This window comes from Heloderma suspectum, chromosome 14 (assembly GCF_057233095.1).
Source record: "Heloderma suspectum isolate Gila_16-S chromosome 14, 16-S_ref, whole genome shotgun sequence".
In the NCBI taxonomy this organism is placed as follows: domain Eukaryota; kingdom Metazoa; phylum Chordata; class Lepidosauria; order Squamata; family Helodermatidae; genus Heloderma; species Heloderma suspectum.
The window spans coordinates 8,948,423-8,968,058 of record NC_139471.1 but is presented as its reverse complement, the minus strand read 5'-3'; the positions used below and the strand labels follow the sequence as shown (position 1 = coordinate 8,968,058).

At 44.9% G+C, this 19,636-nt stretch overlaps 1 protein-coding gene across 2 annotated transcripts in view; it reads left to right on the top strand.

Moving 5' to 3' along the window:
• Positions 1 to 8,185, top strand: part of MVB12B (multivesicular body subunit 12B) — a 117,030-nt gene extending 108,845 nt beyond the window's left edge. Inside the window, exon 10 of one of the 2 annotated variants that reach the window (XM_084821336.1) lies at positions 2,084 to 8,185. In XM_084821336.1, coding sequence (XP_084677462.1) covers positions 2,084 to 2,170 — 87 coding nt within the window. In that variant the 3' untranslated portion in view covers positions 2,171 to 8,185. The remainder of the gene's footprint in view (positions 1 to 2,083) is intronic. The other variant, XM_084821335.1, reaches the window with a different exon arrangement.
• The last annotated feature ends 11,451 nt before the right edge of the window (positions 8,186 to 19,636 follow it).

Genomic DNA, 19,636 nt, shown 5'->3' with positions numbered 1-19,636 from the left:
GGTGGTTCCGGTCCTTCCTGCGGGGCCGATTTCAGAGAGTAACATTGGATGACCTTTCCTTGGCCCCTTGGCAATTGAGCTATGGGGTTCCTTGGTTGTGGTATCCTGGAGTAGAACGGGGCTAAAACACTGAGCACTCCTGTAAGGTGAGGATACTGGGCCTGTCTTACAGGGTTCTGTTGAGCATTGCTAAGGCCAAAGGAAGAGGGGCCGACCAAGGGCAAGATGGATGGATGCTATTCTGGAGGTGACAGGCTCGACCTTGGGGGAGCTGGGGGTGGTGACAGCCGACAGGAAGCTCTGGCGTGGGCTGGTCCAGGAAGTCACAAAGAGTCGGAAGCGACTGACCGAATAAACGACAACAACAAGAATTTTGAACACTGAGAAGTAAAATTATTATTATCATTTGTAGTAGTATTAGACTGTCCATGGTTGGAGTACGTGCTTTGGCTTGATTAATCTTTTATCTCTTCCAGAATATCAGTTTCTTAGATTCTTCATGGAAGCAGTCTCGCAAATGTGTTCATTCTTAAGATTTTTTTATTTTTAGTGTGCCACTGTGATTTTGCCACAAGATGGCAGTATTGCCATACGTTCCTGGAACCCCCTTGCTGGCTTTGGACCAAATGTTTAATTTGTTTAAATGTTTAAACATCAAATGTGATGTTTAACAGTCTAATCTACAGGGCGCTTTCCCAGTTTAATCCCAGCTGGCAGGAGCCAGGGACTTTGAGGGGTATCTAGGGGAACTATGTGATTTCAAACTCTGAATTCTCCATCATGCCCCCCACCCAGAAGAACCCTGATGTGTTAAAGGGGACAGGGTATTATCGGACTTGTTATGGCACTGTGCGTAAGGCTTTATAAAGTGAATGCAAGTCTCTGCCCTTGAGGGGCATACAAATCAGGTTTCTGCCTCGAAGGAGACAGCTTTGGGATGGAAGGAAAGAAGCAAGGCTAGGGCGTAGAGCAGGGGAGGCAACATACAGGTCATCCAGATGCTTTGGACTACAATTCCGATCATCCATCACCATTGGCTATGCTGGCTAAGGCTGATGGAAGTTGTAAACCGCAATCTGGAGGGCCACAAGTCATAGGATGGGGCAGAAATTAATTAAGTTTACAGTGTTATGTGAAATTACCTAATTTTGCACTTTTGAACCTCTGCGCAAACCAAAACAGTTATCCTTTGGAATCCTCACTTTTACCTACTCTTCTTTTGTCTTGAATAGTTTTTTAAAAAGAAATCTTGTATTGTAAAGCTTCTATGGAAATACTTACCATGAAGGGCAGTGTACAAATTCTTTTTTAAAAAAAACGGGCGTACGGATACATGTCCTCACAATTTTGTTCAAATATCTTTTGTGAGCAGCCTTGACGATCTAAACGTTGGAAAGGCGAGATGCAAATCTGTTTCAGTAAAGTCAATCAACATGTTCTACTCTTGGTGACTTAAGCATTGAGAATCCGGCCTGTTCGTATCTGCATAGCCCCACCCCTTCATTTGCATAGCCCAGCCCCCAGTTCCATTCCGTGTTCACACTGGAGTGTGACTGTTCTGAGCTGATTCTGTCTCCTCTCTCTCTCTCTCTCTCCCGCTCTGTTATACCAAAATAATCAATGGAAAAGAGGCTGCTAGGATTACCAGATAGCCCATACCTGAACTGCTTGGTTCTTGTCACTGATGCACAATTTGGATGTTACCTGTGAATCCAGTTTAAGGACTTTTTTTTTTCTTTTAAGTGGCCCCACTAATTATATTCATGCTAGTTTGTGGTACAGTTAAAGACCTATATCTTGTGTCATAGTTCCTGGTTTTGTTTTGTGTGTTTCCCCCCCCCACCCATTTTTGTCAGGATTTTTTTGTTTTATTTTGCAATTAAGTAAAAATAAAGGCATCAAAAAGAAGAAAATACATAATAATATTGCTAAAGAGAGCCATTGATAATACTTCTTTGTTTATTGCTGATATGCTTGTGGAACAGCTAGAGTAAAACAGCCTAAGTAGAAGCTCACGACCTAATGAAAGAGTGAAAATACAAGTTGTATCGCATATGTCAGTGTGTCTTTCTTTTTCCTGCAGTATGATTACAGCTTCAGGACGGAGCAGAGCGCTGCAGCCCGGTTGCCGCCCAGCCCCACTAGAAGTCAGCAGCTACCGCAATCCTGAACTCCCTTGGCTCTTTGCAGATGAAGCACACGTACTACTGAGAGGGGAAGTCTTTCCCCTCCCCAACACGTAACCTTCTCCCAATTTCCCCTTCCCCTGTCAAGCAGTGTTACTGGAACCCTTAACAGCAAAGGGGGACAACTCTCTCTCTCTCTCTCTCTCTCTCTCTCTCTCTCTCTCTGTCTCTCATATCACCACTCTTTGTATGATATAACTGGATAGGTTCTCTTTCTCTTTTTTTATGTACCTGTTGTTTTGGAGATTTTGGACTGTGTTACCCCTTTCTTCAACAGCCCTAACCCCTCCAAACTGCTCTGGGATCATTCTAACCTGTAACTGAGTTAACACAGACCTTGATGGATGTTTTTGTCCACCCCCTCTTTATTTTTGTGTTCATTTCCTCATAGCCTGTTCTGCCAATCAGTCTCTAAAGTTTAATGGAGACACCTTCATCATCTAAGAAGCGTCAGGCACCTGGTCCATGGCTTTTAACAGAGATTCCCACCTCCTTGGCAGTGGCTTGTTTGGGAAAGGGTTAAAATCACAACCCATGCACACTCTTATCACCCATGTGGGTGAACTGATCTTCAAAATAACAGCATACCATCTGCCCTAAACTTGTACAGTTTGGGGGTGGGGGTGTCCAGATTGTGCAGAGGCGATAAAACCCTGCATCATGCATTCAGTGGGCGAATGTTCTTCCATCACCCGTGGTGGCTTCACTCCACACTGGCTTATAAAGTGGGAGAAAAAGCGGATCATTTTGCCTTCACCATCAAAATCACACAACTGATCATTTGTGGCTGGGATCAGCTCAAGACCTTTTGAGGTCTGGACTTCCTTTTGGCTCATGAAGAAGCTTGGAATTGCACTCGGACTGATCCACTCACCCAACACCACTAGCAAAGCAATTTCATCCAGGGATCGCCCCATGGCATACTCGGTTTCCAAGACTTTTTTTGTAAGCACCTCCTTTTTCAGCAGAGAGGAAACGGTCCAGGCATTTGCCTAGAAACCCAGGAGATGTTCCTTGTTGCTCTCTCGGAATTCGAACCATACAGCAATCCTAGAAAGGTGTTCCAAGTTCCTTTCTTTGCTTAGAAATACTTGAACATGGCAACTCACAAAAGAGCCAACAGAACATGCCAGTTACTGGGGCTGACCCTTAAGTCTTTGTGTCTCTCCCCGCACCCCCAATTGGTTGCTTAAGATGAGAGCAACTACCATGTGTGCCTCTGGAAGCCTTCGCAGAAGGAACTAAAGACTTCAATTCTCAATGAGGCTGGTCCAGTTTTGCCGGTCCAAGAACGTTAAGCTTCAGTCTCCAACCTGCTCATGATGGGTGTCTCCAGCCCTTCTGTTTTGAGCCCTAAGTGCATGAGTTGCCAGAGTCTTACTGAAATTTTAAGTTATTTTGGAAAGCCTATGTGATCTCTTGTGCTGCTTTGTTAGTAAGTCCCTGCTGGAGAACAAATGCTATGTTACGGCAGCAAAGGAGGACAGGATTATGATTTGATTTTTTTTTTTGTATTTCTTCTCTTGCAAAAACAAAGCGGAAAGGTTCAACTGTGTACTGTGTAAATACTGATTGTCTCTAACTGTATTAAAATGCAATCGTCATGGTTATGAAAAGGCAGCTGATCTTGTGGGTTGTTTTGGCTAGCATGGTTAACTCTGTAGCAAGGGGAAAGGGCCTGTTTGTCCTGTCCTCAGTGCAGAGACCTTCCCGCATTTCTCCCCCCACCCAGATTTAGAATTGCATTCTGCAGGAAAGGATTTCCAGGAGGTTTATCTTGATCCTGTGCAGCAAAATCCAGCCAACTTGTTCACTCAGGCTACTGCAGCTCAGAAGAGGGTTGGGTGTTCGTCTGTGACTCATCCCACCCCTACGATCCTCAATGTATCTGTGCAGTTTGCATTCCTGGGTCCACGCAGTCTGCATCACTGGCTTGTAAAAATTGCCTCTAGTGTCCCAGGACAAAAGATATACCTGCCAATTCCCTGTTTCTGGTTTTGGTTATGATGGGAAGGGACAACAGCTCAGTAGTAGAGCCTATGGTTTGCATGCAGCAGGTCCCTTGGGATCTCCCGTTAAAAGGATCAGGTGATGGGAAGACCCTTCTCTGCCTAGAGAGCTCCTGCCAATCAGGGCCGGCCCTACCATAAGGCAGAGTGAGGCGGTTTCTTTAGGCCGCAGGTGCTGGGAAGTGACAACATGGTTTTGGAGGAGAGAACTGTGGAGTACGTGATCTGCCCTGTACCCGCCAAGTTGGCCTGCTGCCTTCAGATATAGTGGAGGATGGTGTCCCATCACCAGTGTTGAAGAAAGGTTCAACTGCCAATTCAGTTGGCTTTTGTACATCGAATGGGAGGGGGTGCCATCTTGACCTTTGCTTCAGGCAGCAAAGTGTAATGGGCGGCTGGCGCTGCTGCCAATACAGGGCTAGATGGACCTTGTATAAGGCAGGTTCCTCTCTTCGAAGAGCTGAGAAAATTGCTATTATACCCTGAGAATTTCTGTTCCCCACGGGTCCTGGTTTCCTTCCTGACCCTGTGCAATGGTCCTTGCTGCTATCCCTTTAAAAGAAAAAATCCTTTCTCTTGCAGGGGGTGTTATAACTGGCAATTGTGTGGTCACTAGCAACTGGTAGCGGGGAGATGTAAGTGGAGGGTAATGTGAGTGGTATTTGTACAGTATTCAAAGGTTGGTAGATTGGGAGTCGTCGTCTGCCACAGACGTATTCCAAGATTCTGGCTTAAGTATTGGTGTGCCTTTTTTCTGTGTGTGCATGCATGGTTGAAGAAGGAGGGGTGCGGTCCAGAATATGCTCCATCAGGTTCTCCTGGTGGAATTTCGAGGCCTTGCTCTCGTGCTCCTGATTCAGTGCTGTCATGGACACAATCCGTAATCTTCTACCACACACACACACACACACACAAGCACACGCACTGAGCAGGAGGTTCCCTGCTCATATTTCACCATCCACACTGGTCCCTATCACCTGTATGGACCGGCAAGGAGGAACTAAGAGATAGAAAATCCCTGCCCACGTGTACTGCAGAGTTGGATACATCAGCACATTATGTCTGATCCCTTAATTAAAGCTGTGCAGGTTTGCCCTGCACAAATTCGTTGATTTGCTCTACATTTTACCTGTCAGTTTTGACAACCTTTCTTCCTGTCTTAGTATTCAGTAGAGAAGTTGAAGATGGTCCATATGGGCTTGGCAGTTTTAAAAATACCCTTCCCCAACCTGGGGCCTTCCAGATGGTTTGGAGTACAACTCCCAGCATCCCTGACCATTGGCCATGCTGCTGGGGCTAATGGGAGGTAAAGTCCAAAACATCGGGAGGGCACCAAGTTGGGGAGGTTGTTTTAAAATTTGGGATTATGGTAATGATGGAGGTGGTTGAAACTTGGAGGTATACAGTGCAGTCTTATACATGTCTGCTTAGAAGTAAGTCTCATTGAGATCAGTGGAGCTTACTCCCAGTTAAGCAGGCATAAATTGCAGCCCAACAGCTCAGTCCTACACATCTCTACCCAGAAGTAAGTTCAATAGGGTTGTTGGGTTCAGTAGGACTTGCCTCCAGGTAAGTGTGTATAGTATTGTATCTTTAGCCTGCTAGAATTCTCTCCACCCTGAGTGAGTTGATGGACAGGTCTGAAGCACATTTCTAGATCCGTTTCTTTACACTTCATCCCTTCCTTGTTCCCAGTAGTCATTTTTAATGGTTCTTCCATTGGTTCATATTGCTGTATCTTAACTGTATAGAATCTGAGTTTTCTTTTAAAGCAGAGGTGGGTGGCTTAATGAAACCCAGAAAACTCTTGAAGAGCTAGAATGACAGTGAGTTTAGGTATTCCTTTATCCTGATTTTTGTCTTTATCGGTTGAATTGTTTGATTGTTTGTCTTCCTCAGTTCTGTGCTAACTATGTAGCCATATTCCTGGAGAGCCATGAGTTCTCTCAAAGTGACATTGGTTGTTACAGCACTGAAAGCCCTAGGATGTGACCACATCGATGTCTGAGAGGCCAAAAAACAACCATCACGCAGCATTAATTAATCTAGGATCCAACTACACCCAGGTGATCTCCTGAACTCTGAAATGCCTTGGAAGGTGGAACCCTGTAATCTTTTCATCCTGTATGTGGTTGTTTGCAACCTACCATGATGTGACCCACAAAACAAGGCCCGTAAAGGTCCTCGATCACCATTAAGATTTAAAAAAAAAAAAATGGACCAGCTATTTGTTGGGATCCTAGTATATGTTGAACTCATTTGTTAGGTCCAATTTCCACATGGATCCATCATATGGTGAACAGAAAAATACCTGTCAAAAAATGGAGACCCCCCACCCCCACCCCAAAATCTATAAAATATTAGCCCCACAAAGCAGTGGGTTTAAAACCACCTTTTGGAAACGTCGCCCAAATTCACTAGTGATTTAGGCCCAGTTCATGTCACCACGTAGAATGGTCTCCCACACCACATGAGTAATATGTCTGCGTCTTTGTCCACCCGACAGCAGAAATGGGGATAAACCTGTGGCTGGGTTGTATCGCTGCAGATTGGTTGTGGAAGCTCAAATACTGCAATGTTCCCTCAATAAGGTGGGCAGGAGAAACCCTACATTTCAATATCTCGGATTCTAAATCTACGTTTAGAAATCTAGGAAATGTAGCATGTTGAGGAGAAAACTAAGCTAAACTGCTTTCCCAAACTTTTTTTGTTTTCTCTCTGCGTCGATGGAATGGAATTATACAGGGGGATGGAGGAACATCTGGTCACATGACACTCCCGCCCTGACACACTTCTTCAGACTGAAGTGGGGACAACCTAGACATGGGTTTGACCACTCCATCCGTCCTTTGTGAAAATGAGTCCTACATCGTAACTGATTGTGTGAAGCCTTCACTTGACCCACCGAGAAACCTGGGTCTCTCTATTCTCCCACTTCCCCCTTTAAAAGTGGCACTAGGCCGCCATGTTGTGTTGCTCTGTCTCCCATCTAGTGGTTTCTATGCCCCTCCCCAAAAAAAACCCTCGTGCTGGTTCCTTCAGAACAAGGGTGAGCAAGTTGTGGTCCTCCAGATGTTTTGGCCTAAAACTCCCATCATCCGTCACCATTGGTTACGCTGGCTAGAGCTGATGGAATTTGTGAGCCAAAACATCTGGAGAGCCACACGTTACATACCTCCACTTTATAAGTTTTCTGTTTTTATTCACTCAGAAGCAATGGGAGAAATAATTCAGCATGGCTTTGCTTAATTGGGGTCTTATTAAAAAAAAAAAAAAAAGGTCAGTCCATTACTTGGAGGTAGACTGGATCTTTTGGATCCCCTATAGCAGAGGTAGGCAGTCTGGTACTCTATGGATCTTTTTTGGACTGCAGTTCCCACAATCCTGGACCATTGGCCATGTTGGCCAGGGCTTATGGGAATTGGAGCCCAAACATCTGGAGGGCACCAGGTTGCGTACCCCTGCCTTACAGTTTCCCCACCATCACCATTCCCCTTTCCTCAGCCTTATTTTGCCTCTACGCCCAAAGACTGCCAGCAGAGTCCTCATGAGGCAGTATATCTATGCCTGAAATGTATGCTAGGGTGGCCATATTTCCTACTTTACAGAGGACACTTCTCTGTTGGAAGGTGTTCTGTAATTGAAGGGCTGTCCCATCCAATTCCAGTTTATAGGTAATGAGCACTAAGATGGGAGAGTAATCAAGGGCCTTGAAGTTGCCCATGCAGTTAGCAACAGCTGGACAGCAGACAGCAGTAGACACACGGCTCACCTGGTCACCATCTACGCCACTATGATGTGAGATCGAATTTCTATTGAAATTCTAGACACGATGTCTACATTGGCATCTAGAAATGTATGCAAATACGAGTCCTCTTTTGTCCTTTTTTGTGCATGATGTGTTTCCGCTGTTTGGCAAGCCGTAACTGGCAACCCTAAATGCAGACTACAGGTGGTGGCACGAAAAGCAAGAAACACAACTCAATGACCAAAAAAAAAAAAAAAAAGCCAACCCTGCACATAGAAAGTTAATGTATCAGGGAGAAGGCTATTCTAATCCCCTTCTCCCTGACATGCTAGTTTGGAGGGGGTGGTGTGGGGGGTTTTTTGTACAGGGAAGCATTTCAATCACACGTGCCTCTCCACCTCAGTCAGAAGTGGTATAGGTGAGAAAGAGAGGTTTTACCACCTCAAGTTGGAACCTGGCCCAGATAATTTTCTGTGGGATCGATGTGAGGCCAATGATTTGAGAGTTGACCCCTTGTCTCTCAAACTTGGGGAAAGTCTCTGCAGACAGAGGTCTTCCAGACATACATTTTCCTGTAGGGCAGGCTGGTCCTGCAATGAGCATGTACAGAACCCCACACACACACCCGTCCTTTGTAGTGGTGATTTTGAGGCCTACACAGTTTCTGTTCTATTCCTTCCCTACTGCTGTTTGCTAGGAAACACACGCATTGGCTCTTGTCTCCCCCTAGTGGTGGTTACCACTACAACTTTTCCAAAGTGTTTTGAAAGTCCAGCATGTCGGGTTCCGTCTGTGTTTCGCAGATGGTTGGGCGCCTTTCATTCCGTTGTCCACCCATGGACGGAATTGGAATTTTTTGTTTCTGAAATGGCACAAATTTGCCTCTGCAAAAATGCGCAGTTGCACAGATTCACGCATGGGGAAATGCACACATTCCCTTGAAATGTGCGTTTTCGCGCTTTGGCCAATGGAGGAAATGCACATTTTTGGCCGTTTTGTGTGTGTGTGTTTTTAATGCATATTTTTTCTACAACGAAATTTGCACAAAATTTGGGAAATTTAGAAAAGCGGTCCACACGTCCGGAGAATCTGCCTGACAGGAAAAAGCTGGTCCACTGCGGCATCCACAGGGTGGACTCCTGAGAATCCGAACTCATTTGGTTCCATTGTGTATTACCCTGACATCCCTAGTGTCGGGTCCTTTTCAAATGTGACAAATGTCTGTACAAAGATGGCACTTTGTAGAGGAAAAGGCACACAAGCTATGTATACCTTGTTGCATGCAACAATTACACATGTGTCTTTTGTGCTATGTACACATGCAGTGGGCTGTGCCAATCCTAGTTTCCCAATGCGTGTATGCACACATCTTGCCGACCTTCGAAGTGCTTCCTGTGTGTTGTTCCAGCAACCACCATTAAGGGGAGACGGTGGGTTTGTTCATGCAGTTGAGTTTCCTTTAAACTCCAGCTGCTGTAGCTGAGCTTTGGTGAAATGTGTGTCCAGATTGCACAGGCAATCGGTAGTGTGGCACCTAGTCCTGTGGTCGTGGTGGCTGAAGAAAGGGTGTCTGCAATTGTGGAAATGGCTCCTGGCTATCTGTGCGCATAGCCCAATTCACACTAGCATTTCCCTCCAACAGTGGCAAATATCCAAGCGCATCAGTTGACATGAACTGATTCAAAGCAGATCAAATCTGTGGAGTAAATATGTCTTTCTTCTGGTAGCGCTTATACACACCCATCGAATGAAATTTCAATTTGAGAGAGGCAGGAAATAACCTTCCATTCAGAATGAAGTTTATATGTTTTCCTTTTAAACTGTGGGTGTGTTTTGCCATCGGCAGAGGAAGACTACTTCCAAATGATGTAATGTGAAATGCATTGGTGAAAGCAACCGTTTTGAGCCGTCAGATCATACAGGCAAAAATAAATGCTTTTGTTATGCAGTTGGGGAATCTTTGGTTGTGTTGTGTTAGTGTGTGTGTGCGTGTGTTTTAAGATGCTATGCATTTTTTGTGATGGGACATTGAAAGTGGATTAACTTGTTCATTAATCCTATTAATATTATCCTTTCGTATTTATTTTACATTGCCTTCCTTGTATTTTACAAAGGGAAGTTTGTGTCTGAGGATTTAGTCTGTATTCTTAATATAATTTGTTAAATAAAAGTTTTAACCTTCTCTTTTGTTCATTTCTTCAAAAAAGTGTTCTTTGGCTGCTCTTTAAATTTGGGGCTGGTTATCTCTGTGCCTGTATGGTTTCTAAAAGGCAGTTTAACTAACTAACTGGATGGAATGTAATTGAACATTCAGATGGAGGAATTGGATGTTGAAGTCCTCCACCAGATTTCAACAACTCCCTGTGTGTGGAAAGCTGAATGCGTCTGGGAGAAGTGTTTTTCTAGCCTAGCCTTCTCCTTGAGCTGCTGGTTTTCCACTTAGATGGACAGTCACTGGGACATGTAATTCCTCAATCTGCATTCTGAACTAATAAGGTCTCTAGAGGACTATACCACATCCCATTCCGAGAATTAGAACCAATTCTTGGGTTCTGGCTTTTTGGAGCCTAGGGAAAACTTGCAAAAGTACTCAAAAAGCCCTATTCTGGCAAAGCTAGCACATCACGGAGAAGGTAGGCTTAGACCATGTCTTCCTGAGGCACTAGCTTTCCAAATGCAGGGAGCTTCCTATTTAGAGGAGCATTCTGACATGGAGTTCTTCTATCCAGGGGAGGCTGGTGGCTCCATTGTCAGTGGGGCGGGGAATCCACTCTGGGTTTCAGTCAGAAGCAGCCCAAGCTAAAGAAGCTGTCCAACTTCTGACTGAAACCCAGGGAGGATTCCCCACCCCAGGGGCATTGGAGCCACCAGCCTTCACAGCCCTGATGATGACTACCAGATGAAGACCTCATATTTGCCTCCATCTGAATTTTCTAATGAACTCTGTCCTGTTCATTGCGAAGTAGAGATGCGCTTTGCCTTCCAAGGCTCGGCGGGCTTGATTTCAACTTACAAAGAAAAATTGCGCGAGCAGTGGTTTCTTGGGTCTGTGTGCAAGGGAGCACAGAAGTATAGAAGTATATGGTATCAAGTATAGAATTAAACTTCCTGAGGTTCTCAGGTTTGGGGTTGGGGGGGTAGTTCTTGGTTCATGATAGGACCCATGTTACTAGTCCTCAAGGCTGCAAAGGTCGCCATTGCCCGTTCAGCTGCCCGTTTCCCCTGGCCCAGAGGGCAGCAAGCGAGTCAAAAACAGCAGTGTTTCTACTTTGTTGTCTGCTGTCTCCCTGGCGGTGGTGGTGAACAGAAGGAGGAGCAGCAGCTAGGGGGCAAAGGCAGAAAAGAGGGCTACCAAAATCTGGCGTCAACTCCTGGCGTTGCTCCTCTAAGTAAAAGAGACTTTAAAACTAAAAACCATTCAGGGGAGGGGTCTGGAAGAGCTGGGCCCCACCCTCTGACCATGGCTATGACCTTGGAGAAGCCTCTCTTCTTCTAGATGATGATATTTAGTAGGCAACTAGATAAGAGAGCCTGTGTGGTGTAGTGGCAAGAGCGTTGGACTGGGAGCCAGGAGATCCGGGTTCTAGTCCCCACTCGGCCATGGAAGCTCACTGGGTGACTTTGGGCCAGTCACAGACTCTCAGCCCAACCCACCTCACAGGGTTGTTGTGAGTCTAAAATGGAGAGGGGGAGGATCATGTAAGCTGCCTTGGGTTCCTTAAGGAGGAAAAAAGGTGGGATATAAATGCAATAAATAAATAATGTCAAGTAGGCAAGTCCCAATATTGTGGTCTGCAGCTCCCATGATCCCTCAGCGCTGACTATGTTGGCTAGGGCTGATGGAAGTTGTAGGCCAAAACATCTGGCCCGAAGTTGCCCCCCGCCCACCCCAGTCTAGTAGAATAACCAGAATTAATGCATCCCACTGGGGAAGCACAGAAGCCAACTCCTTGTCGATATGGTTTCTTGGCCTTGTTCCCCCTGGTTGCTGCTTCTGCATGTCACAGCGCAGCCAGAGAAGGCATTTCACCACTGGCTCGGCCACCCAGGCAGCCTCTGTCCATTCCAGCGTTTCTTTCTTGGGAGCTGGGTAGACTCGGGATGTGGTGGCCCCCTTGCGTCTCCGTGTGGTTACATGCTAGAACGAAAGAAAAACAATGCTATAATCGATTCAAGGATCCAGAAGAGAAATATTATTTAATCAGAGCCTACAGGAACAAAACAGGGTTTCCTAAAAGAGCTCTGGAATCCAAACTACCTTTAATGTGGTGCCAGACGTTCTGAAGGTTTGGCTGGTGCAGAATGCAGGGAAAGGGCTGTAGCACAGCGAGCGAAAAAGCCTCTATGCTTCCGGGCTAATCACGTGGTACAGTCCACTTCAGACTGCACTTTTGAATGCTCATGCCATGTAAAACAGCACACCCTGAGCTTAGACAACTAGTGCATCAGGAAACCCAGCCCTCTTCTTGATATACTAGATTTCTACACACGGGGACTTTTTGCCAGGTGAGAACGTTCAAACATGCAATTCTTCCCTTTGCTTTCTGAAGCGGTACAAGGGGCTATCGTGATGATTCTGTATGGTTTGCTTCATAATTTGCTAATATGGCCAGAGCCTATGATCATGTTAGTACATTAAGATGCTGCTCAAACATGGACCTCATATCTTTATTGTGCCAGGGAACTCTGATGACTTTAGAGCATGTACATCACGATGACAAAGAAGGGAACTCAGTATGCTCAGAATACATCTTGCTTGACGTGGAATAACCATAGCCTGGCCATGTAGTTTTAGGGAAGGAAGTTTCTTTGAGTAGTGGTGACTTCACTGCCAAGCCCCTGAACCTTCTCTCTTAGAAATTAGATGTGCTTGTTTTTCAATTGTTTGACATTTTTGAATTTTTTTAGATCATGAGCGTGATTATGATGGAAGATAAATTTTGCTTTTTAAAACTATTCTGTGCATCCAATAGTTGTTTTTAGAGGTCAACAACAACAGCAACCCATTATTATTGTTGAACAACTACTGGAACATGCCACAAAATGTTCAGGCTGCCAGCCACTCAGGCATGTCCTCTTCCAACTTACTCCATTCTGTGTCCTTGCCCCAATTTTCTATTGTCGTTTTTTCCTCTTCATGCTTTGTGGCCATAGGGCACATCCAGTCCCCATTTGGCTGTTGAGGGGAGAGTCAGTCCTGCCATAGGTTTTCTTCTCTTAAGACTTTCTGTACTTCTGCAAACTTGCAGTTACACAGAGAATGCTTACGTGTTCCTCTCCTTTCTCATCAGCCTTGCCTTGGCTACACTTGTGTTGGCACTCACCACCCGAGTTTGCTATTAGTATCCACGAGCTTAACAATAATTTGTCTGAACTTAACCACGGTGCATGAGCTGAAGAAGGGATTATCCCCCATCGCCTGTGTTGTGGGTTCCCTCGCTCTTAAAAATTGGAGCCCACCCTGCTTTGTGTGTGATTAGGGATGTGCAAATAGTGTAAAATCTGTTCCGTCTCTGTTTCGTAGGTTGTCGGGCACCTTTCATTCCGTTGTCCTCCCATTGATGGAACTGGATTTTTTTTTTTCGTTTCTGAATGTGCACAAATTCACACATGCAAAAATGCACAAATTCCCACAAAATGTATACATTCCCCCCAAATGCACAATTTCACGCATTAGCCTATGGGGAAAACGCGCATTTTGGCCAGTTTTTTTTAATATTTGCATATTTTTCTATGACACAATTTGTGCAAAATTCCTGAAGGTTCAAAAACGGTCCTCAGGTCTGCTGAATGTGCCCAACAGGGGACAGGCCAGTCCGCTGCAGAATCCATCGGTCAGATTCATAAAAATCTGAACTCATTTGGTTCCATTGCAGATTTGTCCAACACCCCCATGCGGGATTGGGTCTAGGGAGTCCACTATGTCCACATACACATGGCAATATCCCCAGCCTCGTAACTCTTCCATTTGGTAGGTCGAGACCACCTGGAATTAGATTAGTAGTTTTGGATATTAGAAGGAACATGTACATTTGTTCCACCAACTGACAATGAAGTGGGTCCTGCAGGGGTTGGAAAATCCAGGTTTTCCTTCAGCGAGAGAAATGGATTTATTATTTAGCACACTGTTCCCCAACCCAATGTTTCTGGATGAGTTTCTACATGTGAACGTCCTCTCCCGTTCCCCACCCTCTGCCCCAATAACCCTCCTCCTCTTCTTCCTGCTTCTCTCTTTGAGTGGTCTTCAAATTAAATGAGATTAATTCCCGTGTTTTTGACATTCTGTGTTTTTATAACCTCATCCAATGAACAGTCATCCCCAAGGAGTGTGTGTGTGTTGGGGGGGAGGGGGTTTGTCTTTCAAAAATGCTATGGGACCTATCACCAGCACCTGATTGAATATCAAGGATGGGGTGGGGGTGAGAAGGCGGGAACATGGAGGTGCGGTGGAAATGTTAAAACAGAATCAACCTGCCCTCCTGCCTGGAAATGGAATTTCCTTTCGGCTTTTGTCGGGACGCGGTTAAATGCCTGGGTGTTTTCACGAGTACTGCATCAAATGGCAGCCCCATCTCAAGTCCCCTCTCCCTTAACATTTGGTAAAACCTAACCCATGTCCTGACTATCCTGTTTCTTGGCTACTAGGGTGGCCGCTTAACATGTCTCTAAAACAGAGTGTCCAAAGAGATTGCTGATTTGCATACATTTTCCCTACACTGATTTGTATGTATGGTAACCAGTTTAAAAAGAATTATAATGCAGATAGAAATTCAGTCCCTCTCTCATCACAGTGGGGAAGTGTGACCAGGTGAGCTGAGCTGTGTGCCCGCTGCACAGTGTGCTGTCCAGGAGCCGTTAACTTGATGGGCAGCTTCAAAGTCCTTCATTCTTCTCCCTTCTTAGGATTCTTCATCCTTAAACTCCACTTGGTCTGGACCAGTGGTGGCTGGCTGGTGGCTCTAATATCCGTGGGGTGGTGAATCTGCTCCAGGTTTCAGTCAGAAGTCTAAAGGAGCTATCCAAGGTGTAGACTGGTTCTGACTGAAACTCAGAGCGGACTCACCACCCCGCTGGTCTGGACAGCCCTTCAAAGAGAGGACCATCAAGAGAGGACAGACAACCGTTCAAGTAGAGGGCATGGCTGTCATAGAATCATAGAATAGTAGGGTTGGAAGGGACTGCCAGTGGACTGTCCTCTGCTTTGAAAGTGTCCTTTATCTGAAGGCTTGTCCAGTCCAAGATAACCATCAGAAGGAAAAGCTGGGCCTTGAAGTTGCTCATCAACAGCATCTGGACAGCAGACTGAGCAAGGCACGCTCTTCACCCTGTCCCAGTCTTCCACACCATGGTGAGAGGGGCAATTTCTATTTAAATCTTAATAATTTTTAAATTTGCATCTATACAAATTAGCATGTGCTTATTTTATGCAAATCAGTGTGATCTTGTGTCCTCTTCTTTGGTGGCGCCTATCTTTGGGGGCCATTCATACGTGGCCACCTAATCATAAACATTCGCAAGACGTGGTCTACACAGCAGTGTGACCGGGGGTGTCAACCCATCCCCCTGGCCACTGAAAATTTCTATTGGGTGTGGCAGGGGGAGAGGAGAAGTCTCATCAAAATGGGCGATCAGCGTGGCACATGTAACAGGCGTAAGTTATGTTGCTTTGGGAAGACTGCGGACTGAACATAGACTATCCTTGGCCAAAGAAGCCTACAGACTGGGCTTGCGAGAGAGACATGGAAGCAGTAACACTGTCCTTGTGGTACCTTGTGTGGTCTTTTCTGTATGGAGTTAGATCTCTGGGTCAGAAAGAGTTCGAATGGGTACCACAATTTTTTTTTTAAGCACTCTTGCATCCCCTAATGATATAACTGGTCTAAGGGAACAAAAAAACAATTTGTTCCGGAACGTCCTGCATCTGTGTTAGTGTGTGTGTGTGTGTGTGTGTGTGTGTGTGTTTTAAAGCAGACTCAAGCATGCACGTGCATGTGAACACACACAGAGAGAGTATTATATGAGAGAGGAAAGTTTCTCCCTCTCTCATATGATCCTAGAAATCATGATCACCATTGGATTGATAGGATGTCCTGGACCTGGTGTATTCTTCCTGCAAAATGTAACTAACAGTTGTAATTATCTGCCACTCAGCTTAGATAGCTTTTTTAAAAACTCTGGATAGATGAATTATTAATTCATTATACCCTGGCCTTTCAAGATAAAACCTTTCCAAAGAGACTGACAGTGTGAGGAAAGAGAATGGGTTGGAACCAGACGTAGTTATGCTTTGGAATAGACCCAATAAAATTAATGGGGCTTAAGTTGGTTATGACTAAATTGGGTCTCACTGATTTCAGTGGGTCGACTCTACTCCAAGCATGACTGAAGTCTGGATCCAACACATAGTAAAGAACAGTTAGAGGTACATCACAGAATATAATTGGCAGGAAAAAAAATTAAATCGGCACCTCAAGGTCAACAGCATCTCAAGGTCAACAGAGAGAGAGAACAAGGCTTACCCATACAGAGTCTTGTGGAATGAAAAGAAGCTCTCTCTTGCCATCTTTAGATGCACTGCAACCCACCTGCTGGATATCTCTACCAAGGTCCAGAGCGGTGAACTTCACAATGATGAAAGATAGGCCTGCTTATGGTGATTGCTCATGATGGCTAAAGGAGAACCTCCCTGAACCAAGGCAGTATATTGCTGAATGGCAGGTGCTGGGGCCATGATTCTCATGCCCTGCTTATATTGTAAGTGTCTAGTTGGAAACAAAATGCCAGACGTAATGGACGTTTTGTTTTAATCCAGCTAGATGATTAATAAGTGTGCATTCAAAGCTCTGTATTTCCCCCTCCTTGGCTAAATATGTGTTGAAAGATACATAAGTAAGTGCTGGTTAGTCAACTCCAAATTCCATGATGTAACAAAATGACCACATTCATGCACTCTTTGGCATACATATGCTAAAAGCAGGGATAGAGAGATCAGCCTGTTTCTGGTCCCTGTCAGTTTTACACATCTTCATAAGTCCATACTGTCCCATCTTGACATTTTTTTCTTTTAAAAAAACTGCATGAAAATTTGCATTTAAATCGAACGTATTTTCCAGAAATATGTATTTTTGTCCACTTCTTCCTACAAATATGCATCTTTGTATGCATTTTTACAAAATCCATTTTTTTCTATGTGGTTTGTAATGGAAACATCATGTCTGTGCCCCGTGTTTGAGCCAGGAGCTGCATTGCAAAATTTGGAGATGTGTGCAATCCAAAAGATTAGTCCCAGAAGTGTGGATTCAATTGGTTCTCTTTATTAAAACAAGGGCTGGATGAAATCCTTGAGTATCCCTAGTTAAATCGATGAATTGGCAATTTCCTCCAATGGAAGGTGTTTTATACTGTTCGTTTGAAGAAACTGTCATCTACCTTTCTCTTCCTCACAAAACCTGGCATCTTACCCTAACTTGTGCTGGCTTTACAAAGGACAGAGACCGAAGGTGGTGGTGATGGCAGCAACAACTAAAACCCTCAATTTCTCTTCCAGATCTTTGGGAGATAAAGGTGGCCCACACTTTTCTGCTGAGCCTCTCCCTTTTGAAGAACACTCTCAGATGTTTCCAGTTTTCAGCTCGCTTTGTTGAAAGATGTAAAAACGTCAGGCGACCGCAAAGAAAATCAACATTTTGCAACTTTCAGTTTGGGGAAGACGAGGAAGGTTTTTCAAATGCCTCTGATAACCCACTTCAGAAGCAGAGAGTTGTTTTCAAATGGGATCTTACAAATTAGCTTGTGAAAATACTCATTTGGTTGGATATTCTCCCCACACCCCCACCCAAAGAAAACATCCATTTATTATCTGATAGAAATGCCAGATAATTAGCTGTCTTGTCAACACAAAGAAACTTTTCTCAATGATGGTAAATTCATCTGCTTCTAATATTTATAAAGAATTTGCAAAGGCCATTAATTCTCCTGGTTGTGAATAAAACCAGCTGGTTGCTCCTTTCCATTTGATGTGTTTTGGGGGGGTTTAATGCACATTTTTTCACAACCAAGGGCATGGATTTTTTGGTGAAATAGTCACACTTGGAGGCTCATAAAGGGGGAGAAAACCGGGCCGAAGCGGGAAATGGCGCGTATTGTTAGCTAAGTAATTTCTCACCTTGCACTGGGAAGCAGATCTGTGCCAACTTTAACACATTAAGCGACAGAATTCCACATGCTTCTCTAATGCAATCCATGACATCTTACAAGGGAAAACATGGTATGTTTTGACGTTTCTGTCCCTTTGGGAAATGACACACTGATGTCAGCTCTCTAGAAACTGCCATCAACATAATCCATCCTGACACTTCAATTACAATGTGGTTTGCTTAAAAACAAGGGTGAAGGGCTTCTTCGGGGGATATAAGGCATTGAATTCACTCCTTCAGAAAGCAAAGCAGTGGTTAATATAAAAATACCCAATGTGTTGAGGGAGAGAAAATAATCAAATTGTGGTGTAATTCTCCAGTGGGAAGAAGGGGAGGGGAGATTTTTTAAGAATTATATTTCCAACAGAAATCAAGGGGAACCCAAATGATCCATTCTTGGATCAATGGTGAAATGGGATCTGTCAAGAGTTTAGCCTGATTCATCCAAAGCTCTGTGTGAAGAGAGGGGGAAGAGGGATGCCCCAAATGGGATTCCTTTGCAGTTCTCCAAGATAATTCCAACTGAATTTTCATCCAGCGACGGCTTCTGGCAGTTGCTTATTTCCTATTTAAAGCCATTTGTTATGGAAAAACCCTGTCTTAGGACTGACTGTGTATGTGTGTGTGTGTGTGTGTGTGAGAGAGAGAGAGAGGGGGGGGGGTCAGTGTGCAAACATGAATCTGACAACAATGACATACACCAGAGGAGGGAGGAGGAGGGTGAATTTCATCATGGAAGCATATCCCACTAGGCCTTGTGGTGATGCTATGAAGTCTGGCAGGATTTTTCTGTGTTCCCAGAACATCTTTCCTTGGCCCTCTGCTTCCTCCATTTTTTCCTTCCCCTCCCCTTCCTCTCCCACACTTCTGCCACTCTTTCTTAGCCTAGTCTGCTGTCTCTGCTGCACCCGTTCCAGTAGGCCAGGGATGGGGAATCGGTGGTCCTCCAGATGTTTCAACTATTATCCATCACCATTGGCTATGTTGGCAAGAGCTGATGGGGGTTACAGTCCAACAACTTCTGGAGATATTCTGGAGATAATCCTGTGATAGATCTTGTCTTCTTGGGGCGAGGGGGGGGGGACGATGCCTTTCTTCCTCCTCTCATCCATTATAACTGGCTTTCTTGATCTCCCTTCCTACTCAGCTCTCCAGTCTTTTTCTGCTTCTCCAGCTCTTTCTTCCAGGCTTCTGTGACATCAGATCAGTTCAGCCAATGGCCAGTGAGTGACTTGCCATCAGGTGATACCACATCTGTGTTGGGATTTGGGCCACGTTTGTGCAGCATCCTTTTTCTGGACCGGGCAATGCCACTTTTGCTCAGGAGGCAGGAGGCATACTATGTTTCCTGATATAACTTGACATTCTCTGCAGTCATAAGAGTGGGGTTCCCTAAAATGGTGTCCACCCACCAGTTGGTGTTTGCAATTCTCATGCAGATCGCACTCCTGTTGCTAAAACATCCAAGCCAGGAAAGTTCTGGGGAAATGTGGTGCT